The 11,770-nt window shown below is 27.1% G+C and overlaps 1 protein-coding gene across 1 annotated transcript; it reads left to right on the plus strand.

Moving 5' to 3' along the window:
• Positions 1-6,728: 6,728 nt before the first annotated feature.
• LOC105793741 (protein BEARSKIN2) lies at positions 6,729-11,139 on the plus strand. The gene is made up of 3 exons (XM_012622587.2): positions 6,729-6,956; positions 9,193-9,470; positions 10,331-11,139. The coding sequence occupies exons 1-3, from the start codon at positions 6,794-6,796 to the stop codon at positions 11,057-11,059; spliced, it is 1,170 nt and encodes a 389-aa protein (XP_012478041.1). The 5' UTR covers positions 6,729-6,793; the 3' UTR covers positions 11,060-11,139.
• Positions 11,140-11,770: the final 631 nt, after the last annotated feature.

Consider the following 11,770-nt stretch of genomic DNA (forward strand, 5'->3'; position numbering starts at 1 on the left):
TTAATTTTAAAAGTACTTTTAAAAAAAAGCTATACTGAATTTGAAAAACTAAAATTTTAACTTTTTCTCGCTTAAAAGTATTTTTGGTGCTTAATTACTTTTCACCCCTACAATAACATAGTACTTTTCTTTTTTTTCTTGGTACTTAATTACAAATGTATTAAAATGATTAATTAAAATAGAAAATATTTTTAAAATTTATATTTCATATATTAAAATATTAACAACAAATTATAATAAATTTTTATATTCTTACTAAAATATAATAATATTAACTAATTTAAATATTATTTAAATGTATATTTGTTACTTGATAATAACATGTCTAAAATGAACATTTTATTTCTCAAAAGTACATTTTGACAACAATGCTAAACACCCAAATTGTACACATTTCTTTTTTTTTCGCTAAGGGTCAATTCTTCATTACTTACAAAAAAACACTTTTAATTTTAAAAGTACTTTAAAAAAAAAAGCTATACGTAACAATCTATTTTTGGCTAAAATTTTTGTTTTCAAAAGAGAAACTAAAATTTTAATTTTTCTCACCTAAAAGCATTTTTGGTGCTTAATTACTTTTCACCCCTACAATAACATAGTACTTTTCTTTTTTTTCTTGGTACTTAATTACAAATGTATTAAAATGATTAATTAAAATAGAAAATATTTTTAAAATTTATATTTCATATATTAAAATATTAACAACAAGTTATAATAAATTTTTATATTCTTACTAAAATATAATAATATTAACTAATTTAAATATTATTTAAATGCATATTTGTTACTTGATAATAACATATCTAAAATGAATATTTTATTTCTCAAAAGCACATTTTGACAACAATGCTAAACACCCAAATTTTAAACCAAACTTTTCGAAAGCACTTTTCCATAGCACTTTTTAAAATCACTTTTCAAAAGCAATGAAGAACTGGCCCTAAATACATCTGTCCTAGTTCACCGGGCTCGACTTGAGTCGGATTAGATAATATCTTTTTATTTTAGATTAACACGCTTGAATTTAGTTAAACAATAAAATATATTTATAAATTTAATCATAAAATATTTATTTTTAAATAATATAATAGCTTTTGATATCTTTATTATATCATTTCAACTAAATATATATATTTTTATAAATACATTTATTATATAATTTTATTTTAAAAATTCTATTATTGCATAAATGGCGTGATGGACTTGAACAGAAATCTCATTAAATTTTGAAATTTTCATTAATTTCACAAAAATTTAAAAGTATTACTTAGAATAACATTGTTATGGCAAGATGAGTAAAAATTTAGATCCGGTGGGAATTTAAATCTTCCCTCGAAAATATATTAGTATCTGATCTCTTCTTCTTCTTCTTTTTATATTTAATTTTTAAAATATTTTTACAATTTAACATAATAAATCGTAATACTATATATAATAAACTATTATAACAAGTACATTTTATTATACAATCAACTAGTTAATGAATATATTTTATTTTTATAAATAAAGTAATAAATGAATCAATTTCTTAGAATTGAATTTCTATATAGGTTCTATAAAAGAACGGGATGTATATAAAATGAATAAATATCAAAATTATATACTAACATTAATTTAATGTGTAATGTCATATATAAACTCTGATTTTATGCGATCTTATATATAAAATTTTGATTTGATTCAATTTTCACAATTTACTAACAACATTATTGAATTAGCATTATTTTATATCGATATATTGTATACACAAATAATTATATTAATCTAATATAAAAATAAAAGTATGTATTAATTCTTTAAATGTATACAATTAAATCAAAATCAAAATTTTTTGTATACATACGAATCACGAATCAAATTTCATGTGTATAATTGCGAAAAATCAAAATTTATGTATCAAATCGCATATTGAAATAAAATTCATATATAAATTTTATATTTATCCCTGTATTAAAAAAAGAGTTTTTACATTAATTTTAAATTTTAGATTTTATACTTATTTAACAAAACAGACTTTGCTTTATAGTTTTAGAAATTATTTGATAAAGTTTTAAAGGTTTTCGTAAACATTTCTTAAAATTTGTTTTTTTTCAAGTAAAAGAAAAATCAATAACTCATACGTAGTATTTTTAAAATTTAAAATTTTATATGAAATTTTTACATTAATTTATTTTTTCCGGCTGATTTAACCATAAAATAATTATTTTACATCATCAAAACTAATATTAATTATAAATAAATTAAAATAGAATTTTATTTGAATGATCGTGATTTTTTTTTCGCTTGTATTCAAAAATCGTTGAAATCCAATAGCTCAAATCAGTTTTCAATTCCGCGTTTCGTTTTACTAAGTGTCATTTATAAGTAAGATTAGATGGTTAATATTTTTATAAAATTGATAGAAGGAAAACGCACTTAAAATGTACTCAAACTTATGTCCTTGTTAATATAATAGTAATTGTACCAATTGAGTTGAGAATCAATCTTCAATACTACTCTTTACCAAAAGAACTGGAATATTGATAAGATGGTTAAAGCCCATGACTATAAATCAAGTTTATTGAGAGCCAACCCAAGTTTTGATGTTTAGTTTTTAATATTGGTAATTTTGTTTTTAGTTGTCATCTTATATTGCTTATTTTTAGAATTTTCATTATCGAACCTAGCTTAAATAAAATATTGGTAAGATTGAGTTCGAATTTGAGGTTCAATATTCGGTTCAAGTTTGATAGAATAATAAATTTTAAGTTTGAGTTCTAATTGAAACATAATTGAGTTACTCGAGTTTGATTAAACTTGTTTTTAATTTTCATACTTAGACTCAAGCTCAATTAAACTCATTCATACTTAAACTCTTTCTATAAATGAGGGTAAAATGTAATTTTAAAATATAAAATACATGTAAACGAAAATCTCGATAAACCTCGTAAATTGTTCGAGTCAACTATTACAATACTTGAACGTTGTTATCGAATTGAATTAATGTTATGTTTTTCTAAGTTAAACTTAAATAGCTTCATAATACAAATTTATCATATACACCCTATTCTTGTGAAAGGATATTACTTGGTTTAAAGTATGCCACCTAATTTACAAAGGACTGAAATTTATACTTATAGATTACTTATTCAACGAGACTGTTGATGAAACTCAATTTTAACATTTATCAAAATATTATTAAATACTCAACCAATTGAACCAACTCGTATTAACATAATATCATCATTTAAAAATCATTAAATTCTAGCTTCTTTTTCTAAGTCAATCCTGAGACTGTTCCATATACTTTAATGTTACTTTACCTTTTACATTTTTAGAAATACTCTAAAATGAAAACTATTGTTTTCTGTTATTATTTTAAAATTTGGATATATATTTATGTTAAAGTCAAAACTATGTAAAATATAATCTTAGAATTATTACTAATATTTTAAAAATCGAATTAGTAGTTAAACCAATTAGATTAATTCTCGATTTGGTTATCGCCCAACAATAATTAAAATAATAATAAAACCTAATAAAAATTTAAAAATTCTATTAACAAGTTTAATTTTGATTTCTTGTCCTAGCTTTTGGTGTCGAGTGGTTCGCTCAAAGACAAATTCAATTTCTTTGTTCGGATTAGTATACTTGCCGATTTAATCAAGTTCCAATTATTGTAAGGTATATTATAATAAACTTAAAAAATTCCACTAGCAAACTTTTAAAAAAACCTGTAATATACTTTTTAATTAATTATTATTTTAAAAAACTGTAATATATTTTTAATTAATTATTATTTTTAACTTATTTTGAAAATACTTGTCAACTTCTTAATCTCGCTTGTTAGGATATAGAAAATTTATCCATACACTTATCATCAAAATAATCCAAATGGTTTTATCTGTAACTAATTTATAATTAATTAATTAATTAATATTGTTAAAACCGATAATTTAACCAATCAAAATAATTGAACTGGAATTTGATAACCTGACCGGTCCATTGATAAACCCACCGAAATTAATATTCAAATGGTAGCCTATATATGTTTAAAAAACACAGTTGTAAACTAAAGGAAAATGCTATATACATGCATGGAAACAACTAAGACTATATGCATGCAAGTGTTGATTCTAAAATATGAACTTTTATTTTTTGCAATAAAAATATATATCCACTAACCATGATATTCAGCCCTATTGAAACATATTACATCATCTATAAAGGATTAAATTTAATAAAATATCTTTAAAAAAATAAAATAAGTTAAATTAATCAATATATATATATATATATAGAAAGGGAATTAACGTGTAATTAAATCAAGCTAAGTAAAAATACTCAAAAATCTCTCATCAAGTCATATACCAGCATGTGCCCTCTTGTGCTGTACTGGCGACTGCGTCTCCAAACTGTTGTTATTTTGGACCATACATACATACATACATTATCAAAGTTCATATATATAGATGATATTAATGTGGCATTCATATAGATAATATAAATTTAGACTTAAACTAGAATAAATTTAGATAAAATTTACATATGATAAGACTTAAACCTAAAATAATCTTGAAGAGAGATTTGCACATGACCTTTATATATAGTGAGATTCAAACCTGAGAACTCAAAGTCTCAAAAACCTAGAATATATACACATGTGTATACAGTAAAGGCTTAGGAATTTTTGAGACTTTGAGGTTCCAAATTTGAATCTTATCGTATACAAACGTCATGTGTGAATCTTTCACAGATTATTTTAGATTTAATGCGTAGGTCTTGGGATCTTGAGCTCTTGGGTTTGAGTCTCAATATGTGAAAATATTATGCGTGAATTCTCTCTCAGATTATTCTAGGTTTAAATCTCAACACGCATGAACCATATCTAGATTTATTCTAGTCTAAGTCTTAATATATTACAGTTTTCAATTCTGGGTGATTGTACTTGCAAACTCTTTATACACACATACCAAAACGAGGCATTGGAAGTGTTAGCAAAAGTTTCAGTCTTAAGACCTTGAGCTCCCAATTTTGAGTTTTACCATGTAAAAATATCATGTAAAAAAGGTTTAAGTCTCACTATGGCTGAGCCCTATCATATGCGGATATATTTCGTTTTTCACTCCTGTGTGATCGTACTTGCAAATTCTTTATATGTACACATATGTACCAGGCCTTATAGCATTGGCAATAATTTAGGTATCGAGACCTTGAACTATCAGATTTCAATCTTATCATGTGAAAATATCATCTGCTCTAATATAAATTTCGTGACACATAATCTCCATCTAAATTTATTCTAATTTGAATTTGGATATATTTTAATTTTTAAACCCTTATAATTGTAATTGTAAACATGTATGTATATCAATACATATATGTATATATTATGGCCGTCCAAGTCGAATAAGATGCGAAAATCCCAAGAAGTAATAGCAGCTGTTTTTCTCCAAGCCTTGCTTTAGGAACAATCAAAATGAAACTCTCTTTATTTTCTCGGGATTGTTTGCTGTCATTTTTATTTATGATTTTTGAATGAATTAATTTGCTTCTTTGAACGGAGCGCTTGTCCCAAGTTTCTCTGCAGCGCGTGCAAACTTGTAATATTCAACGTAACAAGTTATAATAAACCTAATTTCTTCCTGATCAGTTTTATCTCGATTGTTATGGGTATTATTATTAATGTAGGAGGACATAGGTTTGAGTGCATTGAAGCGTATTATCTCCTCTTAATTTATAGGCTAAGAGGGGCTATGAATAATTTTAGATATTGTGTAAAAAAAACATATATAATCAGAACCTAAATATGTATAATTGAATTAAAATAAAAAAAAATTGTGTATATACTTAATCCATAATCAAAGTTTTATGTTTACACCAAATAGAATTCATATGTAGTTTTGATATTTATCCCCAAATTAAACCATTTTACATTTTTTTTTACTTTTAAAGTACTTTGCTTTGTATCAAGTATGATCGTAAGCAAAACATTATGAACTTAGTAAGCAGACATAAAAAAATAAAATTTGACAGAATATACTATTGACATTAACGATTAGACTATAAAATATTTAAACAAAAGTAAAATTAATATAATTTTTAATAGAAAGATTAAATTTCAAATTTTATTCAACTACATGAAATAACAATATATTTTAACCAATATTAAACATTTACACAAAAGATTAAGTATTTTGATAATTAAAACTCATTTTCTGCTATGAGAGCATAATATGTTTTAACATGTCTTTTTTTAATTAATGTATCTTTTGTATCCATTTTATGATTTATAGATGTTAATTTTTCAAAGTTCATGACTGACTCTCTTATAAATATCATTTTTAGGGTTTAAACTCAAATTCTCTCTTCGAAAGTACAATATGTATTGCAAATTATTTTGTATTTCTATAAAAAAATAAAAGCCAAGTATTAGGAACAAAGTTAAGCCACACGCTCCTCTAAGGCATGTAGAGCAAAGAAGGTCCAAGAGGTTAAACCATTGAATAAAAAAATACTAATCATGGTCTCATTCATTTTCCTTAAACTTCATTTTTACGCCAGCTTTAACCCTCTCCGACGGCGTAGTGACCGGCCGTCAACTTCCTCACACAATTCCCCTCACATCCCCATCCCACCCACACCCGTTGACATACTTATTTCCATATTTATTCCCCCATTCTTCCTATAAAATATGATTGCTTCAATCTTTCTCCATATATACATATATATGCACGTACACTTTAATCCTATAGAGAGTTTTAGAGAAAAAAAATAGTGGAAAGCTAGTTAGCATTGAGATATTGGGAGGTGAATGGGTTCGACGAACGGCGGAGTCCCACCGGGGTTTAGGTTCCATCCGACGGACGAGGAGCTGCTCCATTACTACTTGACCAAAAAGGTGTCGTTTCAAAAGTTTGATATGGAGGTCATTAGAGAAGTGGACTTGAACAAGATGGAACCTTGGGAGTTGCAAGGTAATATAGCTTCTTCTTCATTTTATATATATATATTTGCTTGAGTTTCTTTTTGTGAAGAATGGTTTACTCAATTACGGTGGTAAGGGTTTTTATTGAGAGTAGGGTTTCAAAAAAGTTTTACAAGTATAGTTTATATAAAGTTGATAGATACTTCAATAGATCAGTATTGTTTCTAGATTGAGTTAGGATTTTGTCTTCCTATTTGTTGAGAGCCCCAATTTTCTGAAAGTTCCTTGAAGAGGTATGGGGTTTGGCAAATGGTCACTATTCTTTTGGTAGGTGACCGTGCACCATGCACAGCTGACCCAACGAAGAGCTCTTGTTCTATGAACCCATGCTTCAAGTTGTTTCTTTAGGCACTTGAGCTCTTCGTAAAGTTAAAAGACAATTTTAATTTGACCCAAAGACAATATTAACTCATTGAGAAGTTCATTAACTTTAAACTAATGACACTTCACAGATTTTTTTGAAAAGAACTAATCTCCCCTCAACAAATTCAAATATTAATCATAATTTGGTATTATCATTTTCATTATTTAATAATTTTAATTCTTATTTTTCAGCAAAAATTATATGTTATTAAAAGTATATTTTCGATAGCAATTTAAATCTAATCTTAATCAATTATTAATGACAATGTCCTGTTTACATAAAAAAGTTTAAAAAAATGGTTTGTAAGAGAAGCTTGAGTTAACATTCTGGTTTTCTTCTCTATTAGTTAAACAACCAAACAATTATTTGTTCTCAACTATAGTTTTCATAATCTCATAGTAAAATATATATATACGGGGAGAAAGCTAGAAAATATTTTTAGGGTCGGAATTAACTTATAATTTTAATATAATAAAAATATAATTTTAAAAAATTAAATCAAAATTTTATCATTTTTAAGAGGGGTCAAAGTGTAATTTTATCATTATTAATTTAAAATTTTAAAATTTAAAAGAACTAAAATAGAAAATTTTCCATTTTAGGGGGATCCGGAGCCCCTGCAATCCCTCTAGATTCGCCCCTATATATATATATACATACACCAAAAGTTACCCTACAATTTTCTTTAAAAATAATTTTGATATTTGAATGCAATAATTTTTTTTAGGAAAATCGAATAATATTTAATAATTATAAATTTCATATATCTTTCATAAAATTTGATTTGAAATCTTTTTTTTTTTCTATAATTTGCCATTTTGTTCCAATTTGCCTTCACTGAAATTTGCATACTAATGTGGACTTAAGTCATAAATACTGATAAATTGTAGACTAATGCTGTTTGACTTTGACCAGATAGATTCTAATCATGTCAATTAATATCAGATCAATGGCTTAAAACAAAGACTAATCAGATTCACTTCTCAAAACTACATCACACACACATTTTTATTTTTTAATTTTGTGGATAAATATAAAATAAAATTCTTAGAAATCCACCCCTGAAAAAATGGAAATATATTAATTGAACCCATTATTGCACCGTTTTGTGCACGGTGTTGAAACTGAGTCACCGAATATTCTCAACAATTAATGAAATGATTCTAAATAATGCTGTAGAGTTGGTACAATAATTAAAGTAATTAAATAATTTCAGATTTAATAAAATATTGCGAACATGTGAAAAATAGTTATGATTAAAAATTATATTAAAACGTATTAGTTTAAATTTACAATTTAAGTAATAAAGAATATGAATTTTAGGTTCAAATTTGGTGTATCTAATTTTTAGAGTTTATATAAAAATATATATTCTCAAAATTTTTCAAAAATAATTTTGTTGCATTATAAAAATAGTGAGTTTTTGGTAATTTTCAAAAAATTTTAAAAACGATACTTTTCTGGTTTTTAAAAGTTGGGTTTTCTAAACATAAGTTTCATTTACTTTTCAGATTTCAAAATTTAGTTTAAATTGTTAATGCTATTAATTTTTTTGTTAAATTTATTGATGTAATATTTTAAAATAAAAAAGCCTCGCTTGATAGCCATATAACTAAAAAATGACATTGTATGAATTTGAATTTAACAAAATAATTTTAATAATGTTAATAGTTGAATCTGAATTTTGAAATCTAAAAGTAGAACTAAATTCCTAAAAATAAAAGTATAATGACTAATTTTCAAATTTTTGAAAAGTATAAGGACTTATGTCATATTTTGACAGGTATGTATATAATTATGATGAACTGATGGGTGATTAAGCTTGATAATAATTTGCAATATTGTCTCTATGTTTATATAGAAAGATGCAGAATTGGATCAAGTCCACAAAACGAGTGGTATTTTTTCAGTCACAAGGACAGGAAATACCCAACAGGGTCAAGGACTAATAGGGCTACCAATGCTGGATTTTGGAAAGCTACGGGGAGGGACAAATGCATTAGGAACAGCTACAAGAAGATTGGTATGAGGAAAACCCTTGTTTTCTACCGTGGAAGAGCTCCCCATGGCCAAAAAACTGACTGGATCATGCATGAATATCGGCTCGAGGACGGGGATGATCCTCAAGGAAACCCCACTGTGAGTACTCGCTCGTTATATTCTCATGCAACATTAGGAATTAGTATATATATCGATGATTTTAACGTATAAGGTATAAAAATATGCATGCATGTGTAAGAAGATTGATAAGAAAACCTTATTGTTAATGCTCAGATCTCGCGCAACTAGTATATATATATAAGAATTTGCATGCATGTGTACGAAGATTGACAAGGAAACCCTATTGTTGGCACTTATTTACTGATCTCATGTAATATTAAAAGTTAATATATATTTGGGTGAAGGTAAAAGAAAATTAGAGGCTAAAATTGAATCATAAATTCATGAGGGTCCAAAAAGAAAATTTTACCATTATACTATTTTATAATTATCGAAAGGACTTACGGAATAATTTTACCATTTTTGGAGTCAATGCCCTTGCTTGCGCCTTTTAGATATTAATTTCCGGAGGGATTTATAACAAAATTTACCATTTTTTGAGACAAATTAAGGTTCCTGCCTACCTCTTGAATTCATATATATAAATATCAACGGTTTTTATCATATACATGTATAATAGATAATATGCATGCAAGTGTAGGAAAAACCCCAAGTGTGGCATGGAAGCAGGAATGGCCTTAGCCCCTTTTTTGGAAAAATAACTTTTTAACCCCTTAAAATTTGTAAAATTATAGTTAAAGCATAGAAAATTTTGTGTTGCAACTCTCAAAAAGTTTACAATTCAATTCCAGTCACAATATAATTTCTAGATTTACCCCTAAAGATCCCTAAGGAAGCCTTGTTGATAGTATACTTACTCAATGATCTCATGCAACATTAGACATTAGTGTATATCAATGGTTTTATATATATAAGAATTTGCTTCCATGTGTGTGCAGGAAGATGGATGGGTGGTATGCAGGGTGTTCAAGAAGAAAAACCTCTTCAAAGTTAGCAACACCATCAATGGAGGTTCAAGCCTTAACTCCTCAGATCAACACCACCATCTCAATATGAACCACACCAACACCACTTCAAGCAGCAGCCAAACTCAACCACCACCACCACTATCTTTCATGCATAGATCAAATGACCAATACAACCTCAACACCACCACCACCACCACCTTAGAGCTAAACAAAGCTGAATTAGCCCTTCACTACCCTCCCCACATTCCAACACCAACCCATCAATACTCCCTTTTCCATCCCCAAACCCTACTTCCAACCCACAAAAGCATGACCGCCTACGAGTACGCCCCGCCACTGCCGGTCGGTCTCCCATCGGAATCTTCCCACCCTATAATGATCAAACAACTTATGTCATCCAACCCTAGGGATTGTGATAGTGGGAGTGAAAGTGTGAGGTACCAATGTGAAACCGGTCTAGAAGGTGTTGCCGCGGGTGGTGGTGGTGGTAGTGGAAGAGATGATGAAAATGAAGGGATGAATGAATGGGGCATGTTGGACCGGTTGGTGACATCTCATATGGGAATAGGTCAAGATTCATCATCTAAAGGGGTAAGGTTTGAAGATAGTAATAATAATGGTACAAATGCCACATCGGTCCACCCAATTAATCAACTTTCACTTAGAGGAGAGATGGATTTTTGGGGCTATGGGAAATAATACTTTTTTAAATTTCAACTGGATTGGATCAAAAAAAAACCCCTACTCTATTGTTGGTAATTATATATATGATTTTTTATTGGGAGTTTTCACTTTTGTTACCTTGATGTGAAAAAAAAAATTGTTTCAAACAATTACTTCATACTTTATTTTAAGAAAAATTAACTGTTTACTACAAGAATCATTAATAATTAGCTTAAATTTTATTATTATTTAATATAGTTAATTTATTACGTGATATGATCTAAATGAATGTGATATATGCTAACATTGTTTCTGAATTCAAACATTTCATACAATTTGTATTTTGTATGAAGGCTTAATGATTAATTGACGGGATTCTCTAAATGTAATACCTCTATATTTATCTTTTACACTTGTATTAAGTATAGTATAAGGACTTGTAGAGTAATTATACCAATAAGTCATTTAATCCAAAAAAAAAGCAAATTAAAATTTCGCATTTGTATTTAACGAAAATTTTATGGAATGGCTTATTTTTTCTTTTTCTTTTTTATCATATAAGGATATTTTTCTCAATTTTCAAACCGATATATATGGAGAAAAATGAATTGGATATTAAATTTTAAAATCCCCCCAAAAAACTCGAATACGACAAAGGATGGGTACTGGGCTACTGGCCCAAAAATCTTTGGGTTTACACGACAAATTTTCTTTTTTGACCCAAAGCTTTGCATAACAATTTAGCAA

The sequence above is a fragment of the Gossypium raimondii genome, chromosome 8, assembly GCF_025698545.1.
Source record: "Gossypium raimondii isolate GPD5lz chromosome 8, ASM2569854v1, whole genome shotgun sequence".
NCBI classification, from domain to species: domain Eukaryota; kingdom Viridiplantae; phylum Streptophyta; class Magnoliopsida; order Malvales; family Malvaceae; genus Gossypium; species Gossypium raimondii.

Bases quoted from the DNA above. Each gene is read 5' to 3' on its own strand.
- LOC105793741 (XM_012622587.2), top strand. From the start codon at position 6,794: ATGGGTTCGACGAACGGCGGAGTCCCACCGGGGTTTAGGTTCCATCCG. The intron at 6,957-9,192 runs GTAATATAGCTT...ATGTTTATATAG, and splicing joins GGAACCTTGGGAGTTGCAAG to AAAGATGCAGAATTGGATCA. The intron at 9,471-10,330 runs GTGAGTACTCGC...ATGTGTGTGCAG, and splicing joins ATCCTCAAGGAAACCCCACT to GAAGATGGATGGGTGGTATG.